Source organism: Dipteris shenzhenensis, chromosome 4, assembly GCF_047967505.1.
Source record: "Dipteris shenzhenensis isolate YYH24624 ecotype China chromosome 4, Dip_SZ_1.0, whole genome shotgun sequence".
In the NCBI taxonomy this organism is placed as follows: domain Eukaryota; kingdom Viridiplantae; phylum Streptophyta; class Polypodiopsida; order Gleicheniales; family Dipteridaceae; genus Dipteris; species Dipteris shenzhenensis.
In genome coordinates, this window is record NC_141599.1 from 21,215,829 (window position 1) to 21,234,991 (window position 19,163).

The 19,163-nt window shown below is 47.7% G+C and overlaps 1 protein-coding gene across 2 annotated transcripts in view; it reads left to right on the top strand.

The window, feature by feature from the left end:
• Positions 1-19,163, top strand: part of LOC147902588 (serine carboxypeptidase 1-like) — a 224,934-nt gene that overhangs the window by 106,463 nt on the left and 99,308 nt on the right. For both annotated transcript variants that reach the window (XM_087373630.1, XM_087373631.1), the window contains one exon: positions 14,618-14,655. In XM_087373630.1, coding sequence (XP_087229756.1) covers positions 14,618-14,655 — 38 coding nt within the window. The remainder of the gene's footprint in view (positions 1-14,617; positions 14,656-19,163) is intronic.

The following is a 19,163-nucleotide window of genomic DNA, read 5'->3' on the forward strand; positions in this document are numbered from 1 at the left end:
ATAACTTCTGAAATTTCTGAATTTAGTGTTACCTGCAAATACAATTCCTAAATTATGGGCACACTCTTGTAAAATGATTAGTACAAGTGCTATGCCAATCTTTTCAATTAAGCTGAGCTGGCTTTTCCTTGTTATCTTCCTTTGCCGAATGAGATTTCAGCAACATCCCTTTTTCTGTCCACTAAGGCTTGCACTCATTTGATGAGAAATAGAGTTTATGCAAAGTTTGTCTACACAGAGAAAGTTGTCTCGGAAGAGGCCTTGTAGAAAATAATCAAGTTCTTGCGAGCATTTGCAACAGCCAGTCGTTGATGAATAGAAGCAAGAACGTTGCTCTTGATAACCCGTAGCCCTCAAAGCACTCATTCCTTTAGTGTGGATCCCAAACTAATGCTTCTAGCCATGAGCATCCTGACTTCTCCCTTGGTTTGAAAAATGGTAGATGCTTCTCTCAAGTTTCGGCACCTCAGACACTCTACAAACCTCCTCTTCTCACAAGCTGTGCCATGGATGGCCAAAAACACTCGAAAACAACCAGCTATGACCACCACGGTTGCTTCTCGAGCGAGCAATGACATCTGACAATCTTCCTTGAAACAAGGCGGTACTCTACCAATCTCTACTACGCTCAAGCTGTGCAAAGGACCAAAGACTTCACGACAACCAAAACCATCCCTTGGAACTCTATAGGTCACCCACGAGTCGACTCAAGCGAGCCAAAAAAAACCTCGAACTAAAATTGGCTAGCCCTCCTTGCTTTTGGTTGAGTTCTGAGGCGAGTCAAAAGTGCCGAGGTGCAACTGTTATCCTATGAAGGGCTGTGAATTCCTGGAATGAGCCAGAGGCTCCCACGGACTAGTGAACAAGATCTCCATGAAGTGAGGCGAGCACAAAGCCTGTAAATCACAGAGTAGGCGGCTCCCTTGAAACTATGGCACGCTCTGAGATTACCCACGACCCTCCAGGGCAAGCAAAAACCTGCTACAACTAAAAAAACAGCCCTTACGAGCTAATGGCGCAGTCCACGATCAACTATCATGTGCAAAAATGCTTCGAAATCACCCATGTTTCAACTGGAGCGCAAAAACCTCTCAACAAACAAAATCGGCCCCTTCCCTTTAACTGATAGCACATCCGGCCCACAGACAAAATGTAGGGAGCTACTAAGGATTCCACTGGTTGGAATAGATCAAAAATGCGCTACAAAGTATAGCTTCAAGAGAGTGGGAGAAGAGCACGAGGCTCTGATACCATGTCAAGGATTCAAGAGAGAGATCAAGAGGCCAACCAAGAGGGAGAAAGTGTCTCCTCCATCCCTTCCATCATCCACACTCCAAACTACAAAAGAAGAAAACTACACAAGATAGAATCTAATTCATCAAGTACCCATGGTTGAGTCAGAGTAACCTACCATCTTTTTCACTAGACACACAACGGTAACCACCCAACCTTGAGCTTGATTCTTAACACCTTGCAAGGCGTTTGGGACTCTAGTAGGATGTCTGGCTCACTTACAGATGATCCCATTCATCTCATTCCAAAGGAAGTTACAGAAATTTAGTGTCCTAGTGCAGGCCTATCACTCTCTTGGATGCACTTGTTACAAAAGTCTGGCCAAAGCAATAAGCTTGCATTGGCAGCCCGTACTTCTAGATCTTATTCATGATATGCTGACTAGCTTCGTGCATGACAGAAGCATTTTTCATAATATCTTCTCATTCTTGGAAGCTTCAAGGTGGGATATGCAAAGCTGCCAGAGATTGTCCATTCTACTCTTTGACTTTGGGAAAGCTTATGATAGAATAGATTGAGGCTTTTTGAAGGGCACTCTTTTTCATTTTGGTTTTACAGATGCATGGATAAGAGGGGTTTCCTCTTTATACAGATCAGCCAACAGTGAGGCTCTTATTGGTGGGATAAGGGGAGAGAGTTTTCAGGATTTCAGATCGATCAGTGTCCTTCTCTTTTTGTTTGTGGCTGAAGTTATAAGTATCTATATTAGATCTCGAGCTCATATTTTTGGGCTGAGACTCACATTGAGACCAGAAGAGGAGCTTCTAGATAGTGGAGCTGACAGATGATACCGCTTTTTTGGATGCCACTCCACAAACACTCACATGTTTTAGGACAGCCTTGGATTTATTATGCACTACTGTGGTGGGCACACACATCAATTGGCACAAATCTATTGGCTTTTGGATCAATGAGAGGAGGACACTCCGAATTAGGGGAATGACATAGGATTCACTTGGATTCCGAGGGATCTTCTTGTCAGGTATTTGGGATGCCAGGTTGGTTTGGGCATCTCTCTAGTTTGCTCTAATGTTTGAGAGCATAAGGAGAAAGCTTTTTTTGTCCGGGCTCTGCGAAGCTTGACCTTTCCTCGAGAGTAGTGATGGTCAACCAGGTCGAGTTGGCCACGGTTTGGTTTGTTTGCTCTTGCTAGTGCCGTTTCTAGAGATTGTATTACTCAGCTTAAGAGACCGATAAAGATTTTTATATGGAGGGGTCTTGATGACACAGAAGATGTTACAACAAGGGTGGCTTGGGAGACCTTGATTCTCCCCACTTGGGAAGGGGGCCTTAATATAATAGATCTAGATTTACAATGCAGATCCTTGCAAGATCGTTACGAGTGGACTTATGCCTGGGCAGGAGCCGTGGCATGATATTTTCATTCGTAGCATACAGCCTTGCACATCTTTGTCGGGAGGAGACTGTATGGATAGAAACAGATGGAGTGTTACTTCAGCCCATCTCAGATCTCCTTCCTCCCTTGTCATTTCTGCTATCCTTAAAGCTTGGGCCACTTGCAAGTGTACTCTTCAGAGGGTTTCCCCTTCCTCTCGCGAAGAGAGCCCATCATGTGAAACGATAGTATTTTGGATGAGCATGACAGACGACTTGGTGCTTCTCACTATATGCAGTGGTCCAGCTTGGAGAGGGGGCCTGCCTCCATTGTGGGATCTTGGAAAGCTTTTAAAAAGCTTCTAGAGGATAGGAAATCTCAGGTGGTTAGTCACCTCAGAGGGAGTGCAGGGAGAATTCAGCCTATTGATGCAACCTTGCCAGTGGATTGCATGGGGATAGATGACATGCCTATTACTTGTTTCACTTGGATGGACGTGTTCATGAGTACAGGCATTCCACCTCAAGTTATTGCAGTTTGAGATGCACATGAGGATGCCTTGGTTTTTAATGTGCATTGGGGAGGTAGGCTGTCCAGATCCACATATGACATCTTGCTAGAGAGAGCATTTCAGCGTGTCAGGATTGTGATTTATGTGGAGTTTGGTTCTGACTTACAGTGGTACTGGATCTTGACCCTCTTCTCCTTTCCCTAGGATCATGGAGGTAATGGTTTTATGGAGGTGTCCCCATAAAGTTATTGCTATGGGACCCAGAACAGTTGGAGTGGATCGATGAAGGGCGCTGAGAGAAGAGCCTCCCCTTCTATCATTATACTGTCAGTAATGCGAAGAAGTTTCATCTCAGCTGTAGAGGTTGGAGGCCTTCCAGAGCTCTTCATTGGGATAGTTTTCATGTCTCTATTGATCTGCAGAAAAACTTTTGGAGGAGACTCTAGAAATCCCACAAGAATAGAAAAAATAGTAGTCTTTTGGCTTTCTATTCATGGTGGGAGTGCAATGAACCTAGGGAGATCCAGGGTTTGGGGCCGACCCTACCTATCCTCATTGCCTCTATGTTGTGGAGACAATTCGACATTGCTTATGGTATTGCAGACAGGCGAGGATTATTTCCAAGGGGGTTGCTAGGATTTTCAGCTCTTTCGCTCTATCCCCCTTCTTCATGACTTGGGTTTTGGTTTTCTCTTTCGGGGCCTCAGGTTTCTTTTAAGAGATATGACTCATCTTGGGCCCTAGCGATCAGACAACATTTGGTCGAGTCGTGTTCTCTGGATGATGTTTGAGTCTTACCCTTCAGGGTTGTTCATGCCTCGGTGGACTCTTCTTGGGAGATACTGGCGAGCATTTCAGCGTGGCATTTTGGAGAGCCAGATGCACAGAGGCTTTGGATGGGTCCCAGATTCACCCCTCCCACACTTTGACCGGTATAGGACGGACACTATACATACACTGATGGCCATCTAGATGAGTAGGTAGGGATCCTCTCAGGCAGCTTCTGCTAGGCGGGTTATTTTCCTCAGGGAATGGAGGGGCTGCCCCTTCTTCACTAAGACTTCCACAGGATTGAGGTGGCATTTTCAGCCTCAACCTTGGTCATTTTCTACCTCTTTTGAGGAGTTTTTTCTCATGCATTGCATGATGCATTTCCGCTTTGAGCTTTCTTTTGCGAGTTTTATTCATACTTAATGGAAGTCTATTTTGGCCCCAAAAAAAAAAAACTATCAATTTCTATTTGCAGCCCATTCTTCTAGATGTTATTCTTTATACACAGATGGGCTTTGTGCATGGCAGAAGCATTTGGTAATATCTTTTTACTTGGGAGGCTTCACTTTCTCAAGAAAGCTTGTGACAGAGTAGATTTGGGTCATCTGCTGTAACCACCCAATCATCGGGTAAGGCTGCATCTATCTAAAGTATCCTCCCTGCACTTCCTCTGAGATGACTGACCAATTGTTGCTGACGATCTTCTGGAAGTCTTTTGAAGCTTTCCAAGAATCCACCGAAGCGGCTGGGCCTCTCTCCCACTTGAACCGCTGCATATAATGAGACAAACCAAGCTGCCTACCATGCTCATCAAGTATACAATCATTCCTCATGATAGGCTGCCACTCAATCTCTTCAAAAGAGGAGAGGGGTGAAGGAACTTGAAGGAGGAGGAAAGAAGACAAGAGAGCTAGAAGGAAGGAAGCATAACTTGAACTGGAAATGAAATGAAATGGAAGGAAAGGCAAGAACCAAAATGAAATCACTTACATGACCAAAAGCTCCACTGAGTTGATTGATTTGACAAGCGAAGGTACAACACTAATATAGAGTGGACACACATACTCAAGTACCATATGTATATGGGATAACTCCCAATATGCCTTTGCACTCTCTCACACAAAGACTCATAAAACTAGTTTCTAGTACACACTAGAACACACTCTTTGACTATAATTTCTCCAACATCTCCCTTCAGAGCAAAGAGTGTGAGACCCAATACACAAAGAGTAAACCGGTTGGAGGGACCGGTTCCTGTTTGTAGCAGAAGCTCTTTTCAAGGGCTGGTATAACTGGCATTACATCCACAATCGGATTAGAAATAGCGTGCCCGGTACGTGGTGCACCTGTGGCCTTCGGCTTTGTCTATACCCCCTCCACCGCAATACTACAAATAGCAAGTCCAACTATCTAACACCTCCCGTGTGATAGTGACTTCTCAGTCAGTTGCGACCGGCAGTGATTGAGGACCATCACTCATCACCCCCCCTTACTCTGAAGTGGGTAGGAGTCTTGCATAGCCATAAGAGTAAACACCGAATACAATCACTTTTGGGGGGACTACCTAGGGAAGAGTACCCTTATTGACTCCAAAGCCACAAAAGCATACATCATTTTAGAGGGACTACTCAAGGCAGAGGACCTTTATTGACTTACATAAGAGAAATCAGAATACATTTGGGTTGTCTTCCTCAATGAGGGTGACATGGGTGAGTGCGTGGTCGAGGTCTGGAATCTCCTCTGTTGCAACCAAGTTGTCATGATGCTGGTGTTGTTCTTTTTCTTTCTTTGTGTAGAAATTTGCTTCCCTATGGCCCTTGCGCTACAATATCTGCACGTGATGTTCTATAGGTTTTCCATTTGCTGGTGGAGGCAAGAGCCTCTTCAGTGCCTGAGGTAAAGAGCGGAGATTCTTTGTTCCGGCAGTCTTTTTTTAGAAGAAGAGTCACCATATCATCAAAGGTTGTCGAGGCAAGCCTAAGTACTTCAAGAGTGTTCTAAAAAACGAGAGGCTTCTTCCATACTCTTCATGAGGACAACCATTTTGTCCTTGTGTCAAGTGGACACTTGAAGTTGATTTGGACAAGGATGAAATCCCTCTGATCCATGCATCTGAAAATCCATGCAAGTGTCAAGTTGTTGAACCAGAGATTGCACTTAAAGCATCATTTTTCTCCTTTTTTTACTTACAAAATTGCAGCTTCAAGAAAACCTTGGAGTTTGTGATTTTATTACCTAACAGATTCTCGAGATGCTCCCAAATCTCCTTGGCCTTTGATTTGAAGTTGATATGATGAATCAAAGTGTTGGCGAGGCAAAGTTCAATAAGAGCAATGGCTCTTGAGTTGTGTCGCTTCCATATCTTGAGTTGTTGAGTATCTGGTGTTGTAGCATAGTCCTCATCCTCAATGACATCCCATACATTTTGTTTCATGAGGAGCAGCTGCACTTCAGTTTGCCAAGTGGGAAATCCTTCGCCCGTGAACTTCTCAACAATGAGGGACATATTGGAAAGAGAAGTCATTTTGGGAGATCCAAAGAGAAGGATGCACCAAGAGGAGGTATCAGGCAGCATGAGCAGTAGAAGGGGCAGTGGGTAGCGGGGGTAGAAGGGAGAGGCAGCGTGTAGCACGTAGGAGGAGAGGCTGATGGCGGTGACCAGCAGCAGAAGTGGAGGAGAAGGGAGGCAGAATGAGCAGTAGTAGGAGGTAGGATTTCCGAGGTAGCAGCTCCACGACTTAGCCGTAGCAGCTCCACGAATCAGCAGCACACATTGGAGCAAACCATTGCGAAGAAAAGATTCCCATGCCAACCTGGCATCCTAAGTGCCTTACTGACACACGCCTACGAGTCCAGGTGAAGCCCAAATCAGCCCCCCAGTCCGGGGTGTCATCATTACTGATCCAAAAGCCATTGGAATTGTTCCGAGTAATATGAGCACCTGCTGCTGCCATAAAAAACAAGTCCAAGGCTGCCCTGAAATAGGTGAGAGTCTGAGGGGAGGGCTCCAAGAAAATAGCAGTGTCATGTGCTAGCTCACAATCGACTAGCTCTAGACATGAGAAAAATGCTTATCGCCTCAGCCACAAATAGGAAAATAAAAGGGGCAAGAGGGCATCCCTGACAGCTGATCTGGAGATCTGAAATCTATCTCCCCTAACCCCTATAAGTATGTGGCTGTGGGCTGATTTGTACAAGGATGAAATCCCTCTGATCCATGCATCTGAAAACCCAAATTGATGAAGGGTGCCCTCCAAGAAGTCTCAATCTACCTTGTCATGCTTTTTCAAAATCCAAGAGTAGAATGGCTATCTTTTGTCCACTCTGCATGGCCCAATCTGAAACTTCCCAAAAAGAAAATGTGTTATAAAAAATACTTCTGCCATGAATAAATCCCATTTGCGTATCATGTATAAGATTTGGAAGTATGGGATGCAAACGCAAGCTGATTGCTTTTGCCAGGATCTTATAGCAAGTGCCCAATACAGTGGTAGGTCTCCACTACAACACTAAATTTCTGCACCCTTCTTTTGGGATTAGATGCATGAGACTCTCTGCAAGTGAGTCAGGCATCTCACCAGAGTCCCAAACACCCTGGAGGGCTGAGGTAATGTGATCCCCAATCATATCGCAAAAGGTTAGGAAGAAAGAAGGTGTCAGTCCGCGTCTCACCTAGCACTTCCCCTTGTGACGGGTAAGAAGGGTAGACTTGAACTCTATGTTGGTGAATGCATCAAGAGAAAGCCTCATATCTGGTTTCACTAGCATAGGAATACATGTCACTGAGTGGGGAGTATTTGCTTCTAATGTCATGACCTTTGGTCTTAAGAATGCTCCACCAACCTTTCAAAAGTACATCCAGGAGGTATTTGCTGAGTATCTTACATCTTTTATGAAAGTCTTCCTTGATGATTTTTCAGTATTTGGGAAAAGAATGGGACATCTGCAACACTTGGGTTTATGTTTTGCAATGGCATCATGCTACCGGGATTTGCTGAGAGAAGGGAGGCATAAAAATATGTAGCTATGCGCATGACGGTATTTGGATCTGACTGTAAAACTCGGTCTGAGTCAATGAGCTGAGAAACACTCTCTCTACTATGTCTGGGGCCATGAGTAGAGAAGAATTGCTTATTGACTCTACCTCCCATTTGGATCCAGAAGGACTCTCGTGCATGAAAGGCATATTTTGCTCTCTGATCTATCAAAATCTACTTGTGAGCCCTTGTTGTAGCAAGGTGCTCATGAATCCAAGCATCGTGTGGCCTCTTCTGCTCTTCCCTCTTCAAGGCTACCAACTGCTGGCGAGCACCAATCTCTCATCTAAGAATCTCATATCTCTTGGTACTATAACCAGATGGTAAAAGCCACTAATATCGGAGAGTGCATCAGCCATATGTAACAGAGTAGGCACTCCACCCTGCAAGTGAGAGACCTAGATCTGCAAAGCTGCCTCTATGAGGTCCTCTTGTGCAAAAAGGGCATCAGAAATCCTAATACTTGCAGAACGACCTCTCAAGTGCGGCTCAGAATCCATCAGCACCACCTGAAAGTGATCCGAAGTGGAAACCCCAGGGGCAATTCAAACTGATCCTCCTCTATCCAAGGCCCAATCATCAACATAAAAACGGTCAATCCGTGCATGGATAGGCATCTGCGGCCTCCTGTTCGAGCAAGAAAACAAGAGTGACCGTGACTTAGTGTGAAAGGCATCACCAAGCATCTCTGCCACTGAATTTGAAGAGGAATGCATCCCAAGATGCCCTTTCCAAGAATTGGATACCACCGTCTCTGCCTCCTTTTTTTATATGAGGGCAACTCCACCATGTTAAAGTCTCCTCCAATGACCCACGAATCTGCAAGGGGGACAGGAGAGCAATTCCTTCCAAAATAGGACACGATTCCCTCTATTATTGGGGGCATAGAGGTTGAGGAATCCAACCTTACGTCCCGCAATCAAAAGAAGAATCCACTGGGCCCTAGAGGGAAAAATAACTCCATGTCCAACAACCATGGGGAGAAAAGAGTCCAACACTGACATGCATGTACCTCCCCTGGTGCCCAAAGCAGGTGACCAAAAAGTGTGGCCTAAAAGAAATTTACCTGACTTTGTGCAAAATCTCTGTCATCCAGCTTGTGCTTCTGAATGAATAAGACATCAATGGAGCCATCAGTAACATCTCGATGAAGCTGATTCCTGATCAACTGTCTACGGCGGCGATGAGGGACGCCGTCAAGTCCCTATATGTTCCAACTTACAATCCTCATCAACAGGAGGTAGTAGCATGGAACATCTTTACCTAACCTAGTGGCAGAAACAAACCCCTCAATGGGGGAAGACCTCCTGCTCAATGAGGAAAATTCACAGGGGAAAGAAATTGTCCATATGAGGAAGGAGAGACCATGTCAGCATGAACCCCAACCACTGTCTCACCAAAGGTGGAAGGCACAAAATCCTCCTCTGGGAAGTCCGTGAGATCTGCCAACGGCTGCAAAAGAGTTCCTGTGAACCAAACCCGTCATAGGGTGTGCGAAGAATCCCTTAAGAGGGAAGTGGATCAACAGTGTACACAACCCCTTTCCCTCTATCCAAGAGGGGAGTTGAGGGAAGGGGTTGCTCAGAAATGGCATGATCCTGTAAACCTGCAGGGGCCTCTCTAGCCGGAGAAGTACCATCAAGTACCTAGCCAAGGGGAAAGGCTACCGCTAAGCCAAGGGGAGAGGCTGCAATTGAAGCCCTAGCATCTTGAACCAAATGAGCAACAAGAACGGGAATATCCAAAGCTCCAAAAGGTATGGCGTTCTGGATGGCAGCTTCCTTATCTGGAGAGTGTGAAGGCCACACATGAACTGGAACCCATCTAGGGACAGCAGGTGGAGGTACCGAGGGAGCACTCTGTTTGGGAAGAGCACTTTGACGAGCTGTACCAACACCCCTTGTCGAGGTCGAGGGGGTGGCATTGGAAAAGTACCAACACCCTATCGAGGTCAAGGAGGAGGTGTTGGAACCGTATCACCTCCCTGTCGAGGTCTAGGGAAGTTGCTGTGCCAGAAGGCTTTTTGGTCCTCTTCTTCTTTTTTGGGCATTCATTGGCAAAATGCCCAACGGTCCTACAGATCCTGCAATGGTCCTGTCTCCCTAGGATCTCCACTCTCAGTCGAAAGAAAGACCCATCCGGATGCTGAAGCATGACATGGTCATCAAATAAATAAGGGTCCAACAAAAGGACCCTAAGTCCAGGAACCCCATCAGAATTGATGGCCTCTGTAGCTGTAGTGAGCAAACTAGGGACAGGGGGATTCCTAGTGACAATACCAAAGTACTCCCCAATCAATGGGAGTAATCGATGGTAAACCTGTGGGAGGCCGGGAAATCGAATGAAAAAAGAGAACCGCCGCTTAATCTGCTCCATAGGGTGAAGGCCCAACATGAAAGGGTCAAAGAAAATCTTTCTATGTCTCAATTGCAGGTACCCGGCTTTGAGCAAAGCGCTCACAGCCTCCGGTGAATAAAAAACAACCTGGAAGTAACCTCACCCTAGCAAGCGAACATCTTTGAGTCGAGGGGTGAGGTCTGAGGGGAGCGCCACCGCAAGCATCCATTCTCTGGCTTGTGATCTCGAAGGATGAGACATAGATGAATGCAATCAAATTGGTAGAATTTTCAAGCTCTACATCCTTCATGAGCTGCTGCAGCAGGTCTTCTGAGAATGTGACTATTTTTGCGGCCGGTGGAAGCGGGATAGGATTAGCTGAATAGAAATCAATCGCCAATCGAGGTGGGAAGGCTGATTCAAACTCAGTTGAATGATCCATCCGTCACTTCTGCTGCAAAAAGATAGGGCGGGGAAGGGAGGAGGGGCTGAAACAGAGAGGAGCCGAAAGAGTAGGGGGAAGGGCAAAGAAGAAAAGAAGGGAGGGGCTGAGAATGAGGCAAGGAGGGGAAAGGAAGGGGTAGGGAAAGGAAGAGGAGGAAGCGGGGGATGAGGAGGTGGGGAAGGGCAAGGAAGAGGAAGGGGGATGGATAGTGGTAGGGGAGATGGGGAGGGGGCTGAGGGGGGCGGGGAAGGCGAGGAAGGGGCTGGTGTAGGAGGGGCGGGGAAGGGGCTGAGGGAGGCGGGTAGGAAGGGCAAGGTAGGGGCAGGGGAAGGCGGGGTTAGGGGGCAAGGTAGGGAAGCGGGACTGAGGGTACCTAAGAGTCATGAAGAACGAATCCATGCGCCTAATGCCTCCCAAACCTCTATGGAGCAAGAGATGTTGAAACGGGATCCGTAGGGCATTATGCACACTGATCCACAGGAGATTCTAGAGCTGACCACGGTTTTCTACAGTCAGCTCTTTCAGATGGTGAGGATGACTCCAACTTGCCTTGTGGTCCATGAGCTAGTTTGGAACCACGTTCCAACGGTAGTCTTGCGAGAGTTGTGCAGGAGTCTAGAGGAGCCTTTCACGGATGAGGAGCTCCTTAAGGCCCTCCCAGCCCAAAAGTGTCCTCGCGAGGATGGCTTGCCTCCAGCCTTCTTCAGGAACTTCTGGGAGATCATTTCCACCACTTTCCGCCTAGCCTGTCAGCAGATCTTCAACACGAGCTCCCTTCCTCAATCCCTGAGCAGGGGGTGGATTTGTTTGATCCCAAAAGGGGGAGATAGGTTATACATTCGGTAGTGGAGATTGATCACCTTGCTTGACACCGCATACAAGATCCTCACCAAGGTGTTGAGTTTGCGGTTACGGCCTCATCTCACCGACATCATCCACGACACACAAACCAGGTTTGTTCAAGAGCGCAGCATCCTAGACAACATCTTCACGTTCTGGGAGGCAGTGGATTGGGCCAGGTAGAAATCACAGCCTTTGGCCATCCTTCCCTTGGATTTTGAGCAGGCTTACGATAGGGTGGAGTGGTCTTTCCTGGAGGATACTATGCAGAGGTTGGGTTTCTCAGACAAATGGATTAGAGGAGTTTCTACGCTTTATGTGGGGAGATCTAGTTAGATGCTTGTCAGTGGACACACGAGCGAGGCCTTTCCTCTCCCTCGCTCGGTCCGCTAGGGCTGTCCCCTCGTTCCCTTTCTCTTCTTGTTTGTGGCGGAGGCTTTGGGCTACTACTTGAGATCACAGGTGGCGGGCCTCATAGGGTTGAGGCTCCCAATCAAACATGAGGAGAAGCTGCTAGACTCTGAGTTTGGAGATGACACGGCCTTGTACATAGAGGGCACCACAGCGAGCTTGGAGAGAGTCAAGGGAGTCCTAGCTATCTATTGTGAGGTCTCAGGTGCGTGGGTCAACTGGACAAAATTCATCGGTTTCTTCACAGGCTCTAAGGAGAAACTGGAGGTTCGAGAGTGGGGGAGTGACTTTGGCTTCCGTTGGATACTGCGGGGCCAGACAGTGAGATACCTCTGATGCCAGGTGGGTATTGATATTTCAGCAGAGCAGCAGATCGCCCCGGTCCTCGAGAGTGTTCGGCCCAAGCTTTACTGGAGCTCATGCAAACTCTTCCTAGTGGGCCGTGCACTAGTGGCAAACCAACTCCTCCTTGCCACGGCCTGGTATATCGCCTCATGCTGGTGCTTTCACAGAGAGTGCATTGGGCAGCTTCGACGGTTGGTTTGGAATTTCCTTTGGGCAAGATAGGATGGCACAAGGAATACCAGAGCCCGGGCCACTTGGCAGACGATGATTATGCCGCAGGCATTGGGAGGCTTGGGTATCATTGATCTGGAGATGCAAAGCAGATCCCTCTTGGACAAGTTGGGTGTGCACAGCCTCACCCCGGGCGCAGAGCCTTGGAAGCTCCTCTTACATCGAGGGCTTCTTAGGAACACCCCACGCGCGGGGGGGCAGTGGCAACATTCACACAGATGGATCTTCTCAGAGGCTCCCCTTACGGGGAAAGGTTCCCCAGGGAAGGGTTCCCCCTTAATGAGGAACCTCCATAGGGTCTGGCAGAGATTAGCAGGGGACCTCATCCGTGCTCAGCCCCGTTGCAGAGAGGAGTTCCCTCATTTGGTACCCGGAGATCAGGGATCAATGGGCGTATGCTCAGACAACGAACTCACATTGGTTGGGCATAGTGGGACAGTGGCTCAGCCTGCTCCTTTGGCAGATGGAGCAGATTACCGATGGAGGGACTTCGCATATGGATGGACAATAGATGGTTGGGTCAGTTTTCTCAGACTGGGGTCCCCTTGAGGATGATGATGCAGCGATGTAGCATGCAACGTGGTTTTTTTCATGTGGGACCTCGAGGCCTACTTCAGGCACTCACTGAGAAAGACCCAGAGATGGATGGGAGTCTGGATGGGATTCATTGGCAGATGATCAGAGTGGTGGGCTGATTGGGGAAGGAGTGGCACATTGATCCTCCCAGCATCCTAGAGCAGGATGCCCCTAGATGGCGCCTTCTCTTTGGGAGGGTAGGCCCTTGAGGGATTTGGGAGAGTGGTTTTGGCCCTCTAGAATCGGCCTCGCCGAGCAAGTGGACGAGGTGCCCTTATTTTCCTACACCACACGGATTGGCAAGAGACTCCAGATGGACTCTTCGATTTGGACCCCTTGGAGGGAGAGGCATTGGGTGGCCCAGAGAGTGCCTGGGGAGGTCCGTTCCAAGTTTTGGACACGTTTATGGTTTAGTTTGTGTCCGAGGAAGATCTCCTACTTCTTTTGGCTGGCCGCCCATGGAGGCTTTGCCCATTGGTCCATGGTCGGAGCAGATGCAGGTGGAGGGGTAGTGCCACTGTTGCTATGCTGGATTTCTAGAGACGATCCCTCACTTCCTTTGAAGCTGTCGTAGTGCAGTGAGAGGATTTAGATTTGGATGGAAGCCCTCAGGATTATGACCCTCATGCAAAGCGTTCAGAGGGACTACGGGGATGGTGGCTTGGTTGACCGAGGGAGGTCACACGTTCCACATTGATGAGGTCTCTCCAGCTTAGTGGATATAGAGTCAGAGCATTCAAAGGATAGAGCTCCATGAGGCGGTCCCTCCTGATAGCCCGGATCCTCATACCCAGTCGGAGGATAGCATGTGGGAGGTAGTAGCCAGTATCACGGCATGGAACATTTGGATTGCTCACTGTAGTCTGGTGATGGGCAAGCATCTGGTTCCACCTTCGGCTACCTTGGTCACCATTTGGCAGGATATCATCTACATCTTGCGCTCCACCTAGGAGCATGGGACCTCGGGCTCTAAGGTGACTGCTGTGAGGCGCATACGTTTCTGCAAGGCTTGGCTTGTAGGAGTTTTCTACATTTGTACTCCGCAAGGGATTTGCTGGCTATATAGCCCCCCCACCTGGCTGTTAGCCCCTGTACCAGAGATTCCCTAGGCAAGAGTTTTCTACATTTTTACTCTGCAAGGGATTCGTTGGCTATATAGTCCCCCCACCTGGCTGTTAGCCCCTGTACCAGAGATTCCCTAGGCAATGAGCTGGGTTTCTTTGGAACAAGCTGATTTTTCTTCTTTCAGCCTTGATCTGGTTATTTTCCATACTCAGCACCTTTGGGCCTAGGGCTGCTATTTTGTAAAGTTTTTCAAGCATTAATAGAAGGTTTCTTTCTTTGCACAAAAAAAAGGAAAAAAAAACTGGTATAGGCCATTCCATATAGGATCATTCGGGCATTTTTGTCTAGTAAATCACTTATATATGCTACAACTGATAATCCTGAGTATTTAAAGGTCCTTGTTATTTTCAACATTACAGGAATTCAGAGTGGACTCACACCAGTTATCAACTTGAAGGTATGTCCAATTGAGACAAAAATTTAATAGAAGTTCATGGTTGGAAAAACCTTTTAAATTTTCCAACAGTGCTCTGGATCACAGCAGATTTCAAGAAAACTTTATGCGGCAGATATTTGCTGTCATTTTTGGACAGCCACAACTGCTGCTGCTCCCCGCTCCTGCTCCCCTCCTCACTGCTCTCCTCGCTCCCTGCTGCTGCTGCTCCCCCGCTCCCTGCTGCTCCTCCTGCTCCCCCCCTCACTGCCCCCTCCCTTCCCTCCTGCTGCTGCTCCTCTCCCCGCTCCCTGCTGCCTCTCTCCCCGCTCCCTGCTGCTTGCCCCCTCCCTTCCCTCCTCGCTGCCCCTCCTACCTGCCCTCTCCCCCGCACTGCCCCTTCCCCCGCGCTGCAGCCTCCTCCCCCCCCCTCGCCTGCTGCTGCCCTGCGCTGCAGCCTGCTGCTCCCCCCCCCCGCACCCGCTGCTGCTCTCCCCCCGCTGCAGCCTGCTGCTTCCCCCCCGCTCCTGCTGCTGCTTTCCCCCCGCTGCAGCCTGCTGCTGCTTCTCCTCCCCTCTCCTTCCCCTCTCCTCTACTCCTCTTCTCCCCCTCTCGTCCACTCCTCCTCTCCCCTATCTTCCCTCCTCTTCCCTCCTCCCTTCTTCATCACTGTCTCCTTCTTCTGGATTACCCCTATTCTCCTATAGGGGTCTCCTGGGATTCAGGAAAGCGGACGGAGTTTTTATTTTTTGTGTTTGAATCGGCCAACACACCTCGATGGACGAATGGGTTCCCATTTAGTCAATCCGTCTCCGCTCACACCGGCCGCGAGAACTGTCACTTTTTCAAAAGACTTTACTTCTGATTGACGGACGTAAGGTTGGTTTCCTCAACCTTTATGTTCTGAACAACAGAGGGGACCGTGTTTTGTTTTGGAAAGAGTTGCTCTCGTGGGCTGACATTGCGGATTGATGGATTATTGGAGGTGACTTCAACATGGTTGAGGCACCTTCGGATAAGAAAGGGGGCAGAGAAGGTGGTATCCACTCCCTTGAGAGAGCAGCCTGGGATGCCTTCTTGTTCAGGTTTGGTGGCAGAGATGTTTGGTCAGATAATGCATTTCTTGTTCAGTCCCAGTCACTTTTGTTTTCATGGTCGAACCATAGGGTGCAGATGCCTATCCATGCTCGGATTGACAGATTCTATGTGGGTGACTGGGCTCTTGATAGAGGGGGGACAGTTTGCATTGCACCCGGTGTTTCCAGTTCAAACCATTTTTCGGTAATTTTGTCCATTTCAGAGCCTCATTTGAGAGGACGGTCTCATAGTATCAGGATCCCAAACGCCTTATACACGGATGAGACTCTCACAGAGGCAGTGTTGGAGATCTGGGTTTCTCATATGCAGGGGGGGCTGGCCGGTCCTTCACATGTGGCCACAGCACTTGACAGTATCAGCGACTTCTATCACTCAGTTGCTAGTGCTCGGCGAGGTGAGGTACTCAGGCGAGAGATCGGTATCCGCCGGCAGTTGGCAGCCCTTCAGAGGGAGGAGCAGAAACGACCTTCAGATGCTTGGATACAGGAGCGCCTTGCTGCGGCAAGGGCTCACTTGCAGACCTTGCTTGATCAGAGAGCAGAGTATGCCTTCCATGCACAGGAGTCCTTTTGGATACAGATGGGAGGGAGAGTCAATAAACACTTTTTCTCTACACTTGATCCCAGACATAGTAGAGAGAGTGTCAGGCAACTTATTGACTCTGACAACATTTTGCAGTCCCATCTGGAGACCGTCATGCATTTAGCGACAGATTTTTATACCTCCCTTCTTTCCGTAGATCCGAACTCACAGGCCAGAGAGGTGGCTAGAGATGAAGTTTGGCAGAGTTTACTTGTGTTGGTCACCCTAGAGATGTTATGCTCACTTGATGCACGCTTTACCAATACATAATTCAAGACTGCTCTTTATGCCCTTCATAAGGGCAAGTGCCCTGGCTCCGATGGTCTTACTCCCTCTTTTTTTATAGCCTTTTGGGATATGATAGGTGATCATATAACTTCAGCCCTGCAGGGCATTTGGGAATGTAGAGAAGGGGGAAGGGGCAGATTTGGAGATGGGGAGAGAATAGCAAAAGGAGGGGAGGAGAAGAGAGGAGAAGGGGAATGAGAAAGGAAGAGAGAGAAGGCTGAGGGAATAGAAAGAAAGAAAGAAAGAAATTTTATTAAAGGTCCACGGAAGGCCATACATGGCCTATGGGACACAAAATCATCCGAAAGGAAAATACATCATCAACGATGCACCAACTAGGTGGCCTCATCGTAATACAGCTAAGATACCAAAAATGGCTACAAAAATCCTAGATACAAAATGAAATGAAATAGAGTACCAAAAATGCCTAGAGAGAGGGAGAGAGAGAGAGTGTGAGCGTAGGCAGCAGGTAGCAGGAGGGAGAGTAGATAGGATTAGATGTCACATCAAAAAGTCCCTTACAATCCTTTTGGGTTGACTTATATAGTCCCCCACAGTTCCCACATTTCCCCTACTATTCTCCCATCTATTTCCCCCTTAAAATCCTTCTTTTTCCCACCTTCATTACAGCCATCCCTTCCCAAAGAATTTTGCCCTCAAAATTTCCAAGAGGTTGCCCTGGATGAGAAGGATACAACAGAACTGATCAGCTCTGTAGGAGATAGGGGTAGTCCTGCACAATGCTCTCAGGTTGCCAAGAATTCTCATCTTCCGTTAAACCTTTCCATTTGATGAGGTATTTTGTGTAGGCTTTGTTCCTGAGTACATGATCTCTGAAGCCCTTGATTTGCTCCGGCACATAGATTATGTGGCCCTCTTCATCCATAGGAGGCAGCTCAGGAAGAACCTGGACATGCTGTCCGACATGTGGTTTCAGCAAGGATACATGGAAAACATTATGAATCTTGGAGGTACTGGGTAGTTCCAACTGATATGCTACCTGCCCAACTCTGTGGGCAAGCTTTGTGTTGGTATTACCTTTCAGCGAGGAATATCGATTCTTATGGAGACGTAAATGCACATAATCCCCTTCTTCAAAAGATAAGTACCTCCTTTGTTCATCCGCATACTTCTTCTGCTTGGCTTGGGCATCCTGCATATTCCTCTTAGGCAGAAGGGCATTCATACTCTCCAAATCATTCCTTGCTTGCTGATTTTTCACAGCCAAGTCTGCAACCCTGGAAGGCATTCCCACTTTGCATCCATACATAGCCTCGAATGCACTCATGCCAATAGAGAGGTGTTTGGTGCTGTTGTAGCAAAATTCAGCCAATGCTAACCATTTGTCCCAAGACTTCTGCGTGTCATGACAGTAATGCCTTAGATACTCCTCCAACCACTTGTTCACCCTCTCTGATTGTCCATCCGTCTGTGGATGATAAGCAGTACTAGGCGCAAGGGAAGTACCAACTGCAGTGAATAACTCCTGCCAAAAGTGACCCATAAATTTAGCATCCCTGTCACTGACAATCTCCTGAGGAAAACCATGGTGCTTGAACACATACTCAATGAATTGCCAGGCAACCTGTGAAGCGGAGTACCGAGTCCTAGTCGGTATGAAATGGGCCTGCTTAGTCATCCTGTCAACCACCACAAATATGCTATCCCAACCCTTATCTGAAGAAGGCAAGCCTGTAATGAAGTCCATGGCAATGTGAGTCCATTTGCCTTCAGAAATGGGTAGCGGTTGCAGAAGGCCTGCGGGTAACCAGCTGTCCACATTATTTTGTTGGCAGGGCAAACATTCACTGACAAACTTAACCACATCTCGCCACAAACCATCCCAAATAAAGCTCTCCTTGACTTTTTCATATGTTTTTGTGATACCCGTATGCCCTGACATAGGGGATGAGTGCATTTCCTGTAATACCATCAACCTGTACTTGGAGTCTGGCACAAGATAAATTCTGTCCCTGCACCATAACAGTCCGTTGCGGAGCTGAAATCGAACATGTCCTTGGCTGGACGGACTCTGTAACTCCACAAAAATAGGAGCTGCATCAGAATTTTGCATGTATTCCTCCTGAATCCCAAGTATCCACTCCTGATGAAGCGTGGAAATGGCAGACAGTTTGCATGACCACATCCTGGACAAGGCATCAGCAACCACATCATTTTTTGCAATTCTACTATTTTGAAAGGACCAAGTTCCTCTATCATTTATATATTTTAAGGAACGTGATCCTTAATGCATTTCACCTTAGCTGGGTCTACCCTGATTCCGTGCCTGCTTACAACATGACCAAGATATTCAACCTCCTCTGCCATAAATGTGCACTTGCTGGCCTTGGCTTAAAGCTGATGCATTCTCAAGATTTCTAGCACTTGTCGGACATGGTCAATGTGTTCCTGTGCATCCTTACTATAAATGAGAATGTCATCGAAAAATACCAGCACACATTTGAAAAGAAGGTGGTGTAAGATCTTGTTCATGAGTGCCTGGAAGGTGGCTGGTGCATTAGTCAAACCAAAAGGCATCACCTTGAACTCATATAATCCTCTTT